This window comes from Artemia sp. Qi Xiang Cuo, chromosome 6, assembly GCF_049724085.1.
Source record: "Artemia sp. Qi Xiang Cuo chromosome 6, ASM4972408v1, whole genome shotgun sequence".
In the NCBI taxonomy this organism is placed as follows: Eukaryota; Metazoa; Arthropoda; class Branchiopoda; order Anostraca; family Artemiidae; genus Artemia; species Artemia sp. Qi Xiang Cuo.
In genome coordinates this window covers 20725456-20742563 of record NC_142799.1, presented here as the reverse complement: position 1 = coordinate 20742563, position 17108 = coordinate 20725456, and the positions used below count along the sequence as shown (strand labels likewise).

The 17108-nt window shown below is 35.3% G+C and overlaps 1 protein-coding gene across 1 annotated transcript in view; it reads left to right on the top strand.

The window, feature by feature from the left end:
- The first annotated feature begins 264 nt into the window (after positions 1-264).
- Positions 265-17108, top strand: part of LOC148950968 (uncharacterized) — a 232888-nt gene continuing 216044 nt past the window's right edge. Inside the window, exons 1-2 of the mRNA XM_089090078.1 lie at positions 265-398; positions 5015-5237. Coding sequence (XP_088946204.1) covers positions 5121-5237 — 117 coding nt within the window. The 5' untranslated portion in view covers positions 265-398; positions 5015-5120. The remainder of the gene's footprint in view (positions 399-5014; positions 5238-17108) is intronic.

Below are 17108 nucleotides of genomic sequence, written 5' to 3'. Positions count from 1 at the left end.
ATTGTTTTTGGTACAGGAATAATTGTCTGAAATAGCAGTACAATTAATTTATGGCAGCTACTGTTATCGTAGTGTTGCATGATTGTATAGTTAAAATCCATAAAGCGTATCGAAAACACATTGATGACCGGATGCGCTGACATTGACCTTGTCCATGTAAAATAAGTTAAAAAATGATATATTAAAGGTGACAATCACGTTAATAGTTGGTTTTAGCTGTCTGTATTTTACGCACAAGCGAATGTATATTCAATGTCAAACCACAAAAGGATGTCTTCAAAAAACTTGTAACAATCTACACATTTTTTTTTTTTTTAAGTGATTGCAAAATCCTTATTGTGAAAAGTACTTAACAAAGACACAAAATTTTATTTTGGATAATTAGTTGTATTGAAAAGGTACGATTCCTAGTTGTATATATTCTCGAGATGGTTTTCTATCCCTTTCTCTTTCTTTTCTCTCTCTTTCTCTCTAGAGAGAGAGAGGTATAAAAAGGACAGCAGAATGAATCTTAAAAATCAGAACTTCATACTACGTACTGGGCACTTATAAAGGACTTGCTTTGAAACCATTTTTGGAAGCCCTTTAGGTTTGAGATCGAATTGAGCATATTTGATTTCCTTATTATTAATTAATAGATTATTGGTTGGATAAGATTTATTTATAATGCAATACGAATAAAATAATACACTTCACTAACCCCTCAAATCTCCTTGGACTTTAAAGTATGGGTAAGATATACGAGTCACTTACTCTGAGAAAAAAAGTCACTTACTTACAGAGAGAAGAAACAAATACAAAGTAGAATAAATAGATAAATAGCTTGATAGATATATTCCAACAATAAAAACAAACAAGACATTCAATGTATACACAATACTTATCCCCACAAAGGCTCCATGGCAGGTAAAGGAGGCTAATAGCACTAAAATTCTTAAATCTCTGTTAAAATTGTGGCTTGTATTTCAACCGCTAAAACTGAAATTAAAATAAAATCAGCTAAAAATCCTCCTCCCCCAAGAACATTTATGTAGCCTATACTTCCCAACTAAAAACACTATATGTAAACAATTTGAAAATTTTAAAACTTATAGGCCTCTCCCCCACACTGTGGGGGTCATCTTACCCCTAAAGACATAGTAATTGAATCTTTCAACTAAACTAAACAAAATGACTATCTCAAAATTTAAATCAGATAACTTGGGGGGGGGACGGAAGCGGGAGGATCTTCCCCTCTCCTGATCTTCTAGGACCATTATTACGACACGATCACCCCTGAAAAAAAGTAATAATAAACGAGTATCCGTGGTCTTTTTTCTGGCAAAAAATGAAAAATTCCACATTTTCGTAAAAAGGAGCTTGAAACTTCTAGGGAGGGGCTCTCCAAAGCGCTGAATCTGATGGTGTGATTTACATTAATATTCTTTGACGTTTAGATGGGAGTTCCACTCTTTAAAATAACATCAAATGTTCTCAGGCTCGTAACTCTTGGTGGGTAACACTAAACTTGATAAATGTTATATATTTAGAATTGCCATAATATGCTGATTCTTAAAATACCGTTATTAAAATTCCGTTTTTTAGAGTTTCAGTTACTATTGAGCAGAGTCGCTCTTTATTTAAATGTCATTACCACGAACTGTTTGAAAAGGACAATCTTTAAAATACAAACAGGGTTACGACTTGTGCATAAGGAAAATTATAGTCGAACATGAAATTTTGTGGGTGGTTTAATATCTGAGTATATTTTACGTGCTACCAAAATCATATTTACTGCGTCATTAAAATATATATAAATTTAAATAATGTATTTATATTTATTTATCTATTTTGCTTTTTATTGTATCTCTTATTTTGTTATTACATTTATTAAGTGTGTTTATTTATAATGCATTATTTCACTTTTTTATATTTATATTTTCGATCTATTCATATAATTAGAGTTCATAAGTATATGTAGATTTATATAAACTTAAACCTCATGGTAAACTGCAAGAAGATATTCCCGAAATTCTTATAATAATCACTAAGTTTATTGGAGCAACTACAAAATGCTTCATATGAAAAGAAAATAACAAAGAGCAGAGGAAGGGTCGTAGGGATAGGAAGCATGAAAATACGTGATATAGAGTTTATTTACTCAGGCAGAAAGGATGGGGTACAGGCTCATGCTAGACTCAGAAAATATGTGATATAGTGTTTATTTACTCAGGCAGAAAGGATGGGGGAGCAGGGCTCATGCTGAATAAAGAAGCTGCTAAATCTTGTTTAGGCTGGGAAGGTATTAATTATAGAATACTTATCGCTCATTTTACACCAAGAAGTTCAGGATATCAGTTATAGTAGTAAATGCTCCTGTAGAACCGACTGATAGAGCTGCTAGTGACTCAGATGAATTTTACCTACAGCGAGGAAGATGAATTTTTTCATATATGAGGGAGTCTGCCCTTACTCAATGCATCACTCTTTACACCAAGGTTTTTTGTACTTTAAAAAAGCTTCTTATTCTAATTCAACAGCCCGTGTGTTTCAGGAGTCTATCTTAAAGAGTTGGACCAAAAGTCCAAGCTTTAACGTAAAAAATAGAGTATTAAGGAGGGGATACCCCCCCCCCCCCTTTAAGGAATAATTTCTGTTCATTTTAAGTTTTATCGTTGGTCCTTGCTTTAAGTAGAAAAACGTTTCTTTTATTTAATTTCTGTTTCTTTTTCTAATAATGCTGAAAAATCCACCTCCCCTCTCCGTGGAAAATTCCCCTCCCACGAAAAATTCGTGCAAAAAAAAATTATACAGGAGTAAAATATCCCGCCAATATTTCTCCTCGAACAATTCTATCCTCACTGAAAATTCTCACTGGAGAATTTCCTGTAGACACTTACTACTCGAAAAGTTTCTTTATTTCCATGGGGAAAAAACTTTCTATTTAATTTCTGCTTGTTTCTCAAATCATCCCGGGAATTCCTCCCCTCTGCGCTGATGTTGCTGATGTCGCCCTGATATCAAAGCATCAAAACTATTCTGAACTAGAGACAGTAGTTGTACACGGAGCAGAATTCTAGTCTACCACACTCTCCTGATATCAAGGAAAAAATTAAGATCGAGAAATTTGCCGAAAGCAACCAAATCCCAAGATTCCGAGTAAATCTCCAACGAGATCCTGAAAAACTGCAGATATACATTTTCACTTTGTCTTAAAAATTCCGATGTATCCTCCTTCACCACAGGATCGCTTTTGAGATAGTCTGTATAATTAAAAGGTGTGCGATCAGTTTCAAGACAAGGGTAATAACTGCTGTTCAGGTGTCAGAAGAGTTCACAACTTCGTCAGAATTACTTAAGGGTCGATTCTTATAATACACCTCTTTTATCTCTTTTAAAATGTCGTTCTATTACTAATGTAGTCGCAATATGGTGCATCAATAGGGGGGTTGCTGACTAAAATCTTACCTATAAGAACTAAAGGTACAAGCTAATAAATACTACGATGCCACAAGGCCGCCTGGGACGGAGATGAATGCCAGCAAGACCAAAGACTTGTTAACTACGAGAAACGAAATAGACGGCCCACTGTTTTTCACCATAGGCAGGAGACAGGTTGGAACGGTTGATCACTTCCTGAACCCTCGTAGTCTTCTCTCCACTGATAGTTACTACAGCTCTGATATGAAATGCCAACTCGCACTTGCTAGCCCTGGCTTCTTATGACGAACCAACCTCTGGAAATGTAACCATCTACCTAACAAACTCAAAATGCACCTATTTAATACTTTATTGATTCCCATCATCATTTACAGATATGAAATGTGTAAACTGAGAACCAAAGATGGAAGAAAACTACTAGCTTTTGAGAAGAGATACTTTGGTCGCATTCCAAAAATCAAATACACTGACCCCATTACAAATGTGGAAGAACGCCAGAGACTCCAGTTCACTGAAACTATTCTCAACTGTATCTAGAAGCAGAAACTATGCTGGTTTGGTCACCTCAAGTGAATAGAGCTGAGTCTCCGTCCAAAAATCGCTCTTTAAGAATCTCTTCACGGCCTTTGTCCACGAGGCAGACTAGGGAAATGCTGGACGGAGAACTTTGACTTTGAGAGCGTCAAGCTAGCCCAGTTATCACGTAGCGCACCAAATAGAATAACGCATTGAGCCCTGACATATGAGCTAGCTGAAGGAGTGGCCCCAAAATGTGCAAATGTAAAAAACAGCCCTAGGAAATGGGATAGAAACATATTTTTCCAGCAGCCTATCTTTTTAAATTCGATCAGTCAGACGGATACTCAAAACCATTCGTACATAATTCCCATAGACATTCTATCTGGAAAAAAATCTAACAAATCCTCCTCTGTCTTCCGAAAAACACATTCTTCAGAACCATACATAACTGCTGTCAATGCTGGAGCTTCCAACATTCTAATCTTGGTTCCTGCACTTGTATTCCTATTCTTCCACTTCATCCACTATCTTCACTGATAACGCTACCTAGGTAGCTGAAGCAATCCACTTGATCAATATCCTCGATTACCCAAAATTACCTATTCACCTTAATTTCACAATAGTCTTAGCAACTTAGTCTTCTTAATATTAATTTTCAAACTTATTGCTGTACTTTCAAATACTCCAAACCTCCAAACCATTATTTTTCTAACGTTTCTATTTGGGACAATTGCCACTTGTCCCAGTAAAAATACACAGGTTTGCAGCACCTTTTATAGCAAGAAAGGTTTAGTTTTAGTCCACTAAACCTCCCCATCCATTATCCCTATATATCATCTTATTCAAGCAGAAGAATTAAGTCTAGGCTGTCAATCCCCCCTCCCCCCGTAATAAAAGCTATCTAAAAAGTGTTTTCACAAGCTTATTTATTTCTCAAAGCTTATGCGACAGTAGAAAAGGGTTCTTTCCTAAAAAAGGAAATAAATGCAATTAAATCGATCAGTCAGCAAAAATAACGCACAATGTACTCTAATTGGCTGTAGTTCAAATTTATAATTCTTTTTTTTTCTTTTAGGATTGAAATTTGCAAAGGCATCTAGTTGGATTCTAGTGAATTTGTTCTTACATAATATATATTCTTAGATATACTTCTGAGTTCCAGTAAATATACAATAAAGAATATGGAGTTTTTCATTTTGAGCTTGGCTGCTTGGACGGTTTCGATTACTTTTGCTTCAAACTCCGGTAAAGACTATTGCAATATTTATGGAGACGCTCATACTTTTTGCAAGTATCAGGTAATTTTTCTCCCTTACATTATGTCTTCCTTATATTATGCCTGGGCTTTTTCAATTGCTCTTGCTTCAGACTCCATTAAAGACTATTACAAAATTTATGAAGACGCTCATACTTTTTGCCAATATAAGGTAATGTTTCTCTCTTATACGTATAATGTCTGCATTATGTTATGCTTGAACGGTTTCAATTGCTCTTGCTTCAAACTCCAGTAAAGACTATTGCAATATGTATGATGACCCTCATACTTTTTTGCAAGTATCAAGTAATTTTTCTCCTTATATTATGTCTCCCTTATATTATGCTTGGACGGTTTCAATTGCTCTTACTTCAAACTCCAGTAAAGATTATTGCAATATTTATGGAGAATCTCATTCTTTTTGGAAGTATCAGGTAATTTTTCTCCTTATATTGTGTCTCCCTTATATTATGCTTGAACGGTTTTAATTTCTCTTGCTCCAAACTCCAGTAAAGACTATTGCAATGTTTATGGAGACGCTCATACTTTTTGCAAGTATCAGTTAATTTTTATCCCTTATATTATGTTTAATATATAGTTGTAAAATATAATCCTCTAGAGAGCCCCCCCCCAAAAAAAAATAAACACACACAGCACATCTTAAGCTTGTTAAGGTCTTCCAATAGGTCTTCTTATATGCTTTTATTGAACTCATCTATTTTTATTTTGTTGGAATTTTCGTTATTACTTTTACAGTATTTTAATTTCTTTTTCCTCTTATAGTGGAGGGGGTAAATAATACCCTTGTTGAAACTTTTAATCAAACAGTTCGTGGTAACAAATTGTAAGTAAGGAGCGACCCGGCTCAATAGTAACCGAAACTCTAAAGAGCGGAATTTTGATACCAATAGATACATCAAAAGAATCTGATTTATATGCTGATTTCAAATATATAAGATTCATCAAGTTTAGTCCTATGCATCAAAAGTTACGCGTCTGAGAAACTTTGCCTTATTTTCGAAAAAAGGGGAAACAACCCCTACAAGTCATGGAACTTAAATGAAAATCACACCATCAGATTCAGCGTATCACGGATGCGTGTTTTTTTTTTTTTTTTTTTTTTTTCCAGGGGTCATCGCATCGATCCAGTGGTCCTAGAATATCGTGAGAGGGCTCATTCGAACGGAAATTAAAATTTCTAGTGCCCTTTTTAAGTGACCAAAAAAATTAGAGGGCAACTGGGTCCCCTCCCACGCTCATTTTTTTCCCATGTTTACATATAAGTATACAGGCGTTTTAAGGAGGAATTTTTTATGGGGGGGGGGGGGTTGGAGTAGGGGTTACGAGGGAGAATCTTTCCATCGAGGATGTTTTCTTTGGGGAAGAGAGATTTCTATGAAGGGGACGCCAGATTTCCCAGCATTATTTAAAAAACGATCAGAAATTAAATAAAAAAAACCTTTTTTTTCAACTGAAAGTAAGGAGCAACATTAAAACTTAAAACTTAGAAATGATTACGTAATTGAGGGTGTTCGCCCCCTAGTCAACACCTCGCTCTTTGCGCTAAAGTTTTTTTAGTAGGCCTACTTTCAAAAGAGCTATCTATTCTAATTAACCGGCCTTTGTGATTCACGGGTTTGTGATTCGAACAAAATTCAAACTTTAGCGTAAAGAGCGAAGTATTGACTAGGGAGTGAACTCCCTATTATATGTAAAAAATATACGAGCATAGAAATTCATTACTAAAGTTAATTCGCAAGTTACGTCAGAACAAAATTTCGAGAAAGCCATTTAGTCAAAGAAAGGAAAATTAATATGTGAATTTCGTTTTAATTATTCATGTACGGTGAGCCAAAATCAAAGCTGCATTAAATCAAAAACGTTCAGAAATTAAATAAAAAAAACAAATTTTTTTAACTGAAAGTAAAGAACGACATTAAAATTTAAAACGAACAGAAATTATTCCGTATATAAAACGGGCTGTCCCCTCCTCAACGCCTCGCTCTTTACGCTAAAGTTTTTTATTGTTTTAAAAAATAAAGTTCTGAGACAGAGTCAAACTTTAGCGTAAAGAGCAAGGCGTTGACAAGGGGACAGCCCCTTTCATATACGGAGTAATTTCTGTTCGTTTTAAGTTTTAATGTCGAAATCATTTAGGAAAATCCTAAAATGCCTCATTTTTATGCTGTAAAAACATCCTAAAGGGCTTAGTAATTTTGCAGGTGCTAAGCAATAATTTTGTTCTTTCTAAGTTTCAATCTTACTCTTTGCTTTCATCAGAAAATTCGGCTTTTTTTTATTTCTGGTCGTTGGTCTGGTTTAGTTAACAAACTGTAAGTTAGGAGTGATTTGACCTTTGAGCAATCGAAAATCAAAAAAGGAGTTGTGATAACAATATATGCATCAAAGGAATTGGCTCTTTATGACGTTTCTAAATATGTCAAATTCATTAAATTGAGATTACCCACCAGAAGTTACAAGTGTGAGAAGCTTTATCTGATTTCAAAAAAGTGACAAAATACCCCCAAAAAGACAAGTAATCCTATCAAATTCAATATATGAAAAATTTTATAGTAAGGATTTCAAGCCCCCTATTACTATAAACACAAAATTTTAACATTTTTCTGAAAAGTATATTCACAGATCAATATTAATTTGTTTCTTTGTCCCCCCCCCCCCGAGGTGATCGCAATAAACTCTTTGTCGTAGAAAATTAGAAGGAGTCTCATTCGAACTGAAATCAAAACTTTTAGCACTCTCTTTATTTATCAACAATATTGAACCATAGCAAAGTGGCGTTTTTGGCTACTGTATGATAGAAACCAAACTATTTTGTCCCAAAGATGGAGAAAAAGCTATCGTATTCAAATACTAAGATAGCTCATCTATTGAACAAAGACATATTGAGGTTCCCAGTTTCAGAGCAATTAATGCTGTGCCTTTTCGTTTCTTATGATACACGTAGTTTGAACAAAATAAACGGTTATGTCAGCATGGGCGCCCATAAGCTGAATTCCAGGGGGGGGCAAACCTCATCTAATTGGCACTTTTAATGCTATATAATAGAAATCTCAAAACAAAAATATAAAAACAAGGCAGCATCATTCAGCCAGGGGGGGGGGGGGCGGGAGCCAGCACTTAGTATGTCAGCACTTATTTTAAAGCTTCATTTAGCTAATTTGATTCAACTGAGGCTTGATAAAACTATTTGCAGTAATGAATCAACTATTGTGGGAAAAATTAGGATTCAGGATTCAAAAACTTTACTAAAAATAATACATTCTGGCTTGACCACCGGTTACAAACAAAGCACAAACATGCTTGAAAAACGCAAACAGTACACATTTACTAAATTATACAACTAACCAAGTCATCACTGAAACAAACACACATAATAAACAGTAAAAAAAGAGGTAATAATAATTACTCAGTAATAAATAAAAAAATATTAACTCAGGCCACTGAATTGTCATCTGAATTATCTGAACTGAAATCATCAGGCTACTGATGAAGACACCATTGTTTTTAAAATAGTTCACAAACAATTTTTGCTAGGACGGTGGGAAATGAACTAAAAAGCAACAGTAGACCCAAATTAATATTATTGGGGGGAAATTTTGGGGAGGTAAGGATTTCGTGCTCTTCTAAAAAAAATTTGTTCGATTGGCTATCTCAGAATTTTCACTCACCGGTTTTTGGACCCATTTGGCCCAAATCGTTTGAATGGCCCAAATCAAAATTTAACCTTGAATGGGTACAATCCCTTTCGTGACTAAAAATGACACGAAGGCTTTTAATTTCCACTGAGATGAGACCGATCGTGATAATTTACTGCCTCTGTGTGATGAAATCACCAGTGGAAAAAAAAGGAAAAAAGATAGAACAAACAGTCGTACCACCCCTACTAAAACATGATTTTCCTAACTTTCCAAGATTGGGAACTGTAAACCTTCAGTTTATGATTTTGTTCATCATAAATTGATTTGATATATCATAATTTGAACAATCCTACCTTTTGGTGATATATTGGCTAAAATTGGTACTTAGCATTATAAATGTTAAGTAGCAAATTATAAACAATTTTGATAACAATAGATACATCAAAGAGCTGGATTCCTAGGCTAATTTCAATTAATTAAGTTTCATCAAGGTTAGTCCTACCTATCAAAAGTTACGAGCCTGAGAAGATTTGCCTTATTTTCAAAAAAGGTGGAAACACCCCCTAAAAGTCATAGAATCTAGACACGGAGTCGTAGAAAGCCAAAGAATCATAATGAAAATCACACCATCATATTCAGCGTATCAGAGAACCCTACTGTAGAGGTTTCAAGCTCCTATTTACAAAAATGTGGAATTTTGTATTTGTTTACAGAAGAGAGATCACGGATGCGTGTTTATTTTATTATATTTTTTCCCAGGGGTGATCTTATCGACCCAGTAATCCTAGAATATCACGGGAGGCCTCATTCGAATGGAATTTAAAAGTTCTAGGGCCCTTTCCAAGTGTAAACTTTGGAAATAGGTTTTTCTTGGTTAAAACCAATAATTAAAATTCTAAGTATATGTCAGAAATTCATATGTATAATTATTCCCAAGGTCACTTGAACCCAGAATAACCCCACTCTCTAAAATGCAAACATTGTAAATTATCAACAATCGACAACCCCACTTCTTGGAATAAAGCGATAATATTTCCTGTCTGGAAGAAGCTCAATGGTCAACAACCCAACCCGAATTGTCTTTATCAGAAGCAGATTGTGCTGAATATAAGTTACCAATTTAGATTATTTGAGTCAGTTCGAATTCTGTATCTGTCCTCGCCATATGTACATTCACTGTATTATATGTATGAATAAACATTTTATACTCTAAACATAATCTATGTGATGGTTAGAGGTTCTAGACATCCTCCACCGGTAGAGCCCAGATAATAGGCCAACGCTACCATAAGGCCCCAAAGAGAAGAAGTCACACTGTACAGAGAAGTAGACAATTCACAGAGGTGAACACAGAAGCTTTACAAAGTGGTGCAGTGGTTTTTGCCGGAGAGGATTGCAGTTAACATTTTCTTTTGAGGCCCGTCACCTACAAGATTGCAGTAAACATTTTATTTTGAGGCCCTTCACCTACAGTGTCGTCGTTCCAGCTTCAGTTCCAGGTTCCAGCTTTAGTTCCAGGTTCTAGTTTCAGTGCCAGGTTCCAGTTCAGTTCCAGTTTCCAGCTTCAGTTCCAGGTTTCAGATTCCCACTCCAATTTAAGGTTCCCGCTCCAGATTCCAGTTTTTGAAAAAAAAGTGAAGAACGTCGAAGGACAATTTACGAAAGTAAGTCATGCATTTTAAGTTCGCACGCGAGTAGGAAATCTGTTAGGAGTGTTGAATAACGATTTTTCCTTGTTTTTAGAGCGTTGACTTAATTAATTTGTTTTACTAATATTTTTTTTTCTCGTTTAAAATGAGTGCAATTCCAATTTTAGATCCTTCGGATCCTGAATTTGACAAAGATATTGCTTCATCCTTTTTCAAAGAAATAAGAAGTAAAGGTTTAAATATCCCTTTGAATTTTGATTCTTCAAGTCGGGATTATAATCCCACTTTAATCGTAAAATTTTTGACTACTGTGGGTAATTTAATGGCCAAAGAAAACGCCACGGTACGAAGTAGTGTAAATATGGGGGATAATTCTGAGGATGATATAACAGATAAAACTATTGAGGATAAGAGCAAAAATGAGAATTTGAATCAAAGAGTAATTGGGTCAGTAATGGATCCCCTGGGAAATATTCCAGTTCTTGAAAATGCAAAATTTATAAAAACTTTTTTTAGCCAATTGAGAGAGGTAAAAACATTGCTAGGCTGGTTAGACTCGCAGGTGATAGATGCAGTACCGCTTAGAGTAACATGGTCATTACTTAATTTTTTGAAGATAGAGATTCCTCCAATATTATAAATTTAGAGGAACTTGAAAAGGAAATGACGCAGGCATATTTACCAGGAAAGACAGCTGGAAAAAAATTCAAAGATTTAGCTGAATTGAGGCAATCATCCAATGAGACAGTGTATCAGTTTTATAAGAGGGTGGAGATTGCCACAAAATCATATCGATCGGGGTACGGCGGATTAGTAGGTTTTTCTGATAGTATAGGCCTAGATTGTTCTATTGAAGGCTCGAGACTAAATATTAAGAGATATTTATTAGAACACCAGGATGATTATAATTCCCTCTCTGAAGCGTATAAGATAGTGCAGCGTTTTGAAGCTATTGAAAATGCAATTTGTGAAGAAAGGCAGGAATTTTTATCAGCCGCGGTAGATACTGAATTTTGTTGGACAGGACATAAGGAAGGACTCCGTCAGAACTGGCCTGACGTAAAACATGACCAGGGGATGGGGAGATATTTTAGTGCAGGAGGTAGGGGTCAAAATAGGAACATAGGTAGAAATTTTAGGAAAAAAAATATTTATTGGAACTCAGATTTTAGTAAAACCTATGGTGATCTGTCCCCTCGAGATAAAAGTGTTGTTCCCGCCAATAGACAATGTTACAACTGTCAGAGCTTCAATCACTTAGCGGCTGAGTGCCCGAGTAGAGTATGCAACAGTTGTGGGAAAAGGGGGCATAGTGCCAAGTTTTGTTACAAGGGGAATTACAAGCATGAGAGGGGTGCCTTTTTTGTTTGTGGTAGTTTGGATCATAGAGCCTATGAATGTATGAATCGTTTTCAAGCTCAATCGTCTGGAGCCTCCTCTGTGAAGCCAGGTATGTTACAGGAAAACTAGTAGGCCAGATTGACCAAGAGGGGGCGATTTCTGGCAAAGTTGAAAATACCCCTCATTGCGAGTATTTTTGTTATATGGGATTAGGTGAAACTGATTAGGCCTACCCTATTATGAAAAAGGTTATTGTGAGTAGTATTGAGTGTCAAGCTTTCGTAGACCCTGGTTGTCATAAATCTTTGATAGATGAAAGACTTTTTGAGATATTTGACAAACAAAAGGTGAAAGCTGAGCCGTCTTTGGCTAGAATAAAACCCATTGGTAGAAATTCAAATGCAATTCCTACTTCATTAAAAGTAGCTTCGGATGTTACAATTTTTGAAGGAAATAATTCCCGAAAAATTTCTTGGGAATTTTTGGTGGTCCCAGGCTTAGGCTTTGATGTTATTCTTGGCTGGGATATACCCCGAGAAATAGGCTCAAATCTTGATTTCCGGACTAATACATTGACTTTTTTGAATGGTGAGAATGATAAGTCGATTAGTCTGTCATTTTCTGGAAGTATAGTAATGCCCAAGAAAATAATTGTAGACCCATTCTTAATAAAAGCGGTAGAAGTTCTTTTAAGGTCAAAAGAAGGGTTGCCTTTACCTGATGGGATAACGGTCATTACAGAACCTGCTGATAAATGTTCTGAATTTTTTTATGCGGCCTCTGTAAAAGTTGTAGAGGATAAGGGGATAATTTTTATTTTTAATAATAGTGAAAGCCCTTTAAAGTTGAACCGACGAGAGGTAATTGGCAGTTTTATTGAAGTGTCCGATGTTGTAATTGCAGCCTACAGAGCTGAAATTATTAATAATGCGGGAAGGGTTGATGAATATGAAGATAGGACAAATATGGAAAACCCTTGGACGGATGCAAACTTTTTAGAGAAATTTGACCTAAAATATTTAAATCGAAAACCTGAATTGTGTGAAAAATTGAAAGATTTGCTTAAAAAGTATAAAACCATATTTTCGGTCCATGCATATGATATAGGTCAGAATAGCCTGATGGAGTTTAAAGTAGATATTGACAAAAGTATACCACCACCTAAACCCAAGTCCTTTAATTTACCACTGAAAATGCAGGAGGTTTTGCAACAGCATAGTTATGCTATGACAAAAGCAGGTATTATAAAACCCGGTAGAAGTGAATATTCTTGCCCTATATTTGTTATTGAAAAAAGCTCAGGGGGAAAAATACCCCCTAAGCAGGAGTGGACTATGGAGAATACGAGGGTTATCTATGATTACCGGGAGATTAATAAATTAGTCAAGGACAGTGTCTGGCCCATTAGGAGGATCCAGGATGTGCTGAACCAACTTAGCTCAAATCTGCTTATTTAGCATTATTTAGATTATTTAGCATTCTTGATTTCAAACATACATTTTTTGATGTATCATTGACAAAGGAAAGCCAACAGTAGATCTCGTTAAGTGGACCAGATGGTGTACAACATGTGTATCGTAAACTACCTCAAGTTTGCATTGTGAACCCTAAGGTATTTTGTCAATGAGCTTCAATTCTATGTCAGTAAGAAGTATTTCAGTCTATTATTTCGATGTACATTGACGATTTGGCTGTGGCATCCTAGAGAGATGAGGCTGGTGAAGGGGCGAGCTAGGGTTGACCGAGGGACCAGATAACTGAGAATTTATTAGGAACCAACGTCATGAGGCGTTGTGTCGAGAGAGATGAGGCTGGTGAAGGGGCGGACGACGGTCGACCGACGAACCAACGGTTAACGGGTTTCAGAGGATCCTGGGAAAGGAAGGTCTGAGCGGTTAACGGGTTCAGAGGATCCTGGGAAAGGAAGGTCTGAGCTCACATGGGCGAAGAGAGAGGTAGGCGGTGGATCACCGAACCTCGAAAACCCTGCAGGTTTCGTACCATGGAAAATAGTCGACAGGGCGGAAAAGAGCGTGCCAGAAGTCGACAGGGCGGAATATAGCTCCGTGCCAGAAAAACAAATAGTCGACAGGGCGGAAAAGAGTTACGTGCCAGAAGTTGAATAGGCGAACAAGAGTTCCGTGCCAGGGGGAGTGACAGATAACAATTTTGTGTCTTGGCTGTTGAAAATTTTTGACGGCCTGTTTCTGAAGGAAGGTGTTCTTTATTGTTATCCGCTATGAGGCGTTGGCAAGGACAAAGGGTACCCTAGAACAGCTAAAATAGTCTTGCCAAGTGTCCTGGTAGATTCGACAATAAAACTGGCTCATGATCACTTACTCATTGGTGGTCACATGTCTATGGAGAAGACATTAGATCGAGTGAGCCGTATCTTTGTATTTGATAGAATGAGTGCAAAAGTTCGAGAGTATTGCTAGAACTGTAATTTGTTCTTGCGTAGGAATAATATGCATCAGAACGTCAAACCTACGTTAGGAAAAAAATGAAGTGCCGAAATACCCATTCCATGTGTTTAAACTTTTGGTTGTTCAAAATTGTCTTGAGCAACCAGTAATAACAAACAAATAAATATCGGAGGAATCAAGAATCGTAGAATTGGAGTTAGAGAATCGTGGGCATAGGAGAATTGATTCAACATCATCTGTATACCAGCTTCCAGGGGAGACTCCAGTAGTAACTTCAGAAATAATGGAGGATAGCTCCGTTTCTAGCGAACAACATGAGGTTCAACTGGAATTTAGTCTAGTTAGTGTAGAAGTAGATAAAGAGGAAATTGAGGTTAAAGCAGGCTCGAGTGGAGAATCAATTAGTCTTTGGAGAAGCAATAGTAAAACAAGAAATAAACCTCCAGGTTATTATAGAGAGTATTGAAATAATTATAGAGATAATTAGAGCAAGATTATTGTAGGGATTAGTGTGTTATTGCAGTACAAACGGTGTTGGGACTTGATGTTAAGTCTAAATGAGGATGTAGCTGGTTTTTATGCTGATTAACTAGACAGGAGAAATGCTTTCTTTGAAATAGGAAAAATAGAAAGATAAAAATGACAAGCGAAAGATGTTTGACCAAACTTTTTCAAATGATGTATTTACTTCCTTTTGATATCTTATGGATAGTAAAATAACCGAATAATTTGGAAAAAAAAAGAAAAGAATTAAAGCTTTGGTAAAAGGAAAGTAAAAGAAAATCTCATTGTGTTTCTGTCGAAGATTATCATTTTTGTTCAAGTGTTCTGTTCAAATTTAAATTCTTTAAAAAGATATTCTGACGATGTGCAAATTTTTATATTAGGTGTAGCTATGCGAATTTTATGCGAACTTAGCATGACAATATAAAGTGAAATGTCAGTGACAATTGGAAAAATATTTTCTTGTGACGTGTTGATTCAGATTTAGTGCTGGTATTTTATTTTATGTTCTTGTTAAGTGAACCATTGTTTGAGGATATAAAATCGTTTTTTTTTTGGAAAAAAAAAGATTTTTGAAACCCCGGAGAAAATATGTAAACTTTGGAAATATGTTTTTCTTGGTTAAAACCAATAATTAAAATTCTAATTATATGTCAGAAATTCATATGTATAATTATTCCCAAGGTCACTTGAACCCAGAATAACCCCACTCTCTAAAATGCAAACATTGTAAATTATCAACAATCGACAACCCCACTTCTTGGAATAAAGCGATAATATTTCCTGTCTGGAAGAAGCTCAATGGTCAACAACCCAACCCGGATCGTCTTTATCAGAAGCATATTGTTCTGAATAAAAGTTACCAATTTAGATTATTTGAGTCAGTTCGAATTCTTTATCTGACCTCGCCATATGTACATTCATTGTATTATATGAATAAATAAACGTTTTATACTCTAAACATAAACTATGTAATGGTTAAAGGTTCTAGACATCCTCCACCGGTAGAACCCAGATAATAGGCCAACGCTACCATAAGACTCCAAAGAGAAGAAGTCTCACTGTACAGAGAAGTAGATAATTCACAGAGCCCCCTCCCACGCTCATTATTTCCCAAAGTCACCCAGTCAAAATTTTGAGATAACCATTTTGTTCAGTATGGTCGAAAAATATAATAAGTATGTCTTTGAGGACGACTTAATCCCCCACATTCCCCGGGGGAAGAGCTGCAAGTGCTATAACTTTGCCCATTGTTTACATTAATTAGTAAAAAACTTTCCAAAAAATAAGTTTTTGAAAGAAAAGTAAAGGCCATTTTAAACTTAATCTCAGAATATACAAATACCTTTTGAAATAAAAATTTAAAACGACAATGAATTATTATTAAAGAATAGATTGAAACCTAAAACGAATATAAATTAAATAAACAATTATTGTAAAAACATTCAAAAAGTAATAATATAAATGAATAAATAGATCTTAAAGCAAGTAATGCTTAGATTGAATATGAATATCAAGCTTAAAATGAAAAAGAAAAATTTCCATTGAAGTATAAATGAAACTTAAAACGAACAGAAATTAAATAAACGATCAATGCAAAAAACCATACAGTATATATTAATGTAAATTAATAAATAAATCTTAAGACGAGTGAAACTTAAATTGAATATGCAAACCAAACTTAATACGAACAGAATTCACCACAAAGAAGAGTTTGGGTATGACCTCCTTCTCTAACTGTAAATGTCTAAAACCTACTGCGTCATTGGCACTTTACTGAAAACCAATTTTATGACAAATGTTTTCTTTTGTACTTAATATTGAAAATAAACATTAAAATTACAGTAAAATTTTTGAACTGGTGAGCTTTCAGCAATTAATATCATTTTACATAAAATATTCTGTTTAATTTATTAGCTCTTTTTAAAGTTCTTAAAGACGAATATAGTTTCCCCACAAACAAGTGTTTGGATATTGCCTCCTTTCCTAACTGTAAATAAAAATCAAAAGCCTACTGCGTCATTGGTGTTTAACTGAAAACTGATGATATTACAAATATTTTGTTTTCTAGGTCTTACAGCATTGAAAAAAAAATACAATTACAGTAAAATAAATTCTTAAACTGATGGATCTTTCAACAATTAATATCATTATTCATCAAATATTTAATTTGATGTTGTTTATACTCTCCACTACTGTTCAAGACGCATATAGTTTTCAGTAAAGTGCCAATGACGCAGTAGGTTTTAAACTTTTACAGTGAGAGAAGGAGGTCATACCCAAACTCTTGTTTGTGGTGATTCTTGTTTGTTTCAATCTTGATTTGCATATTCAA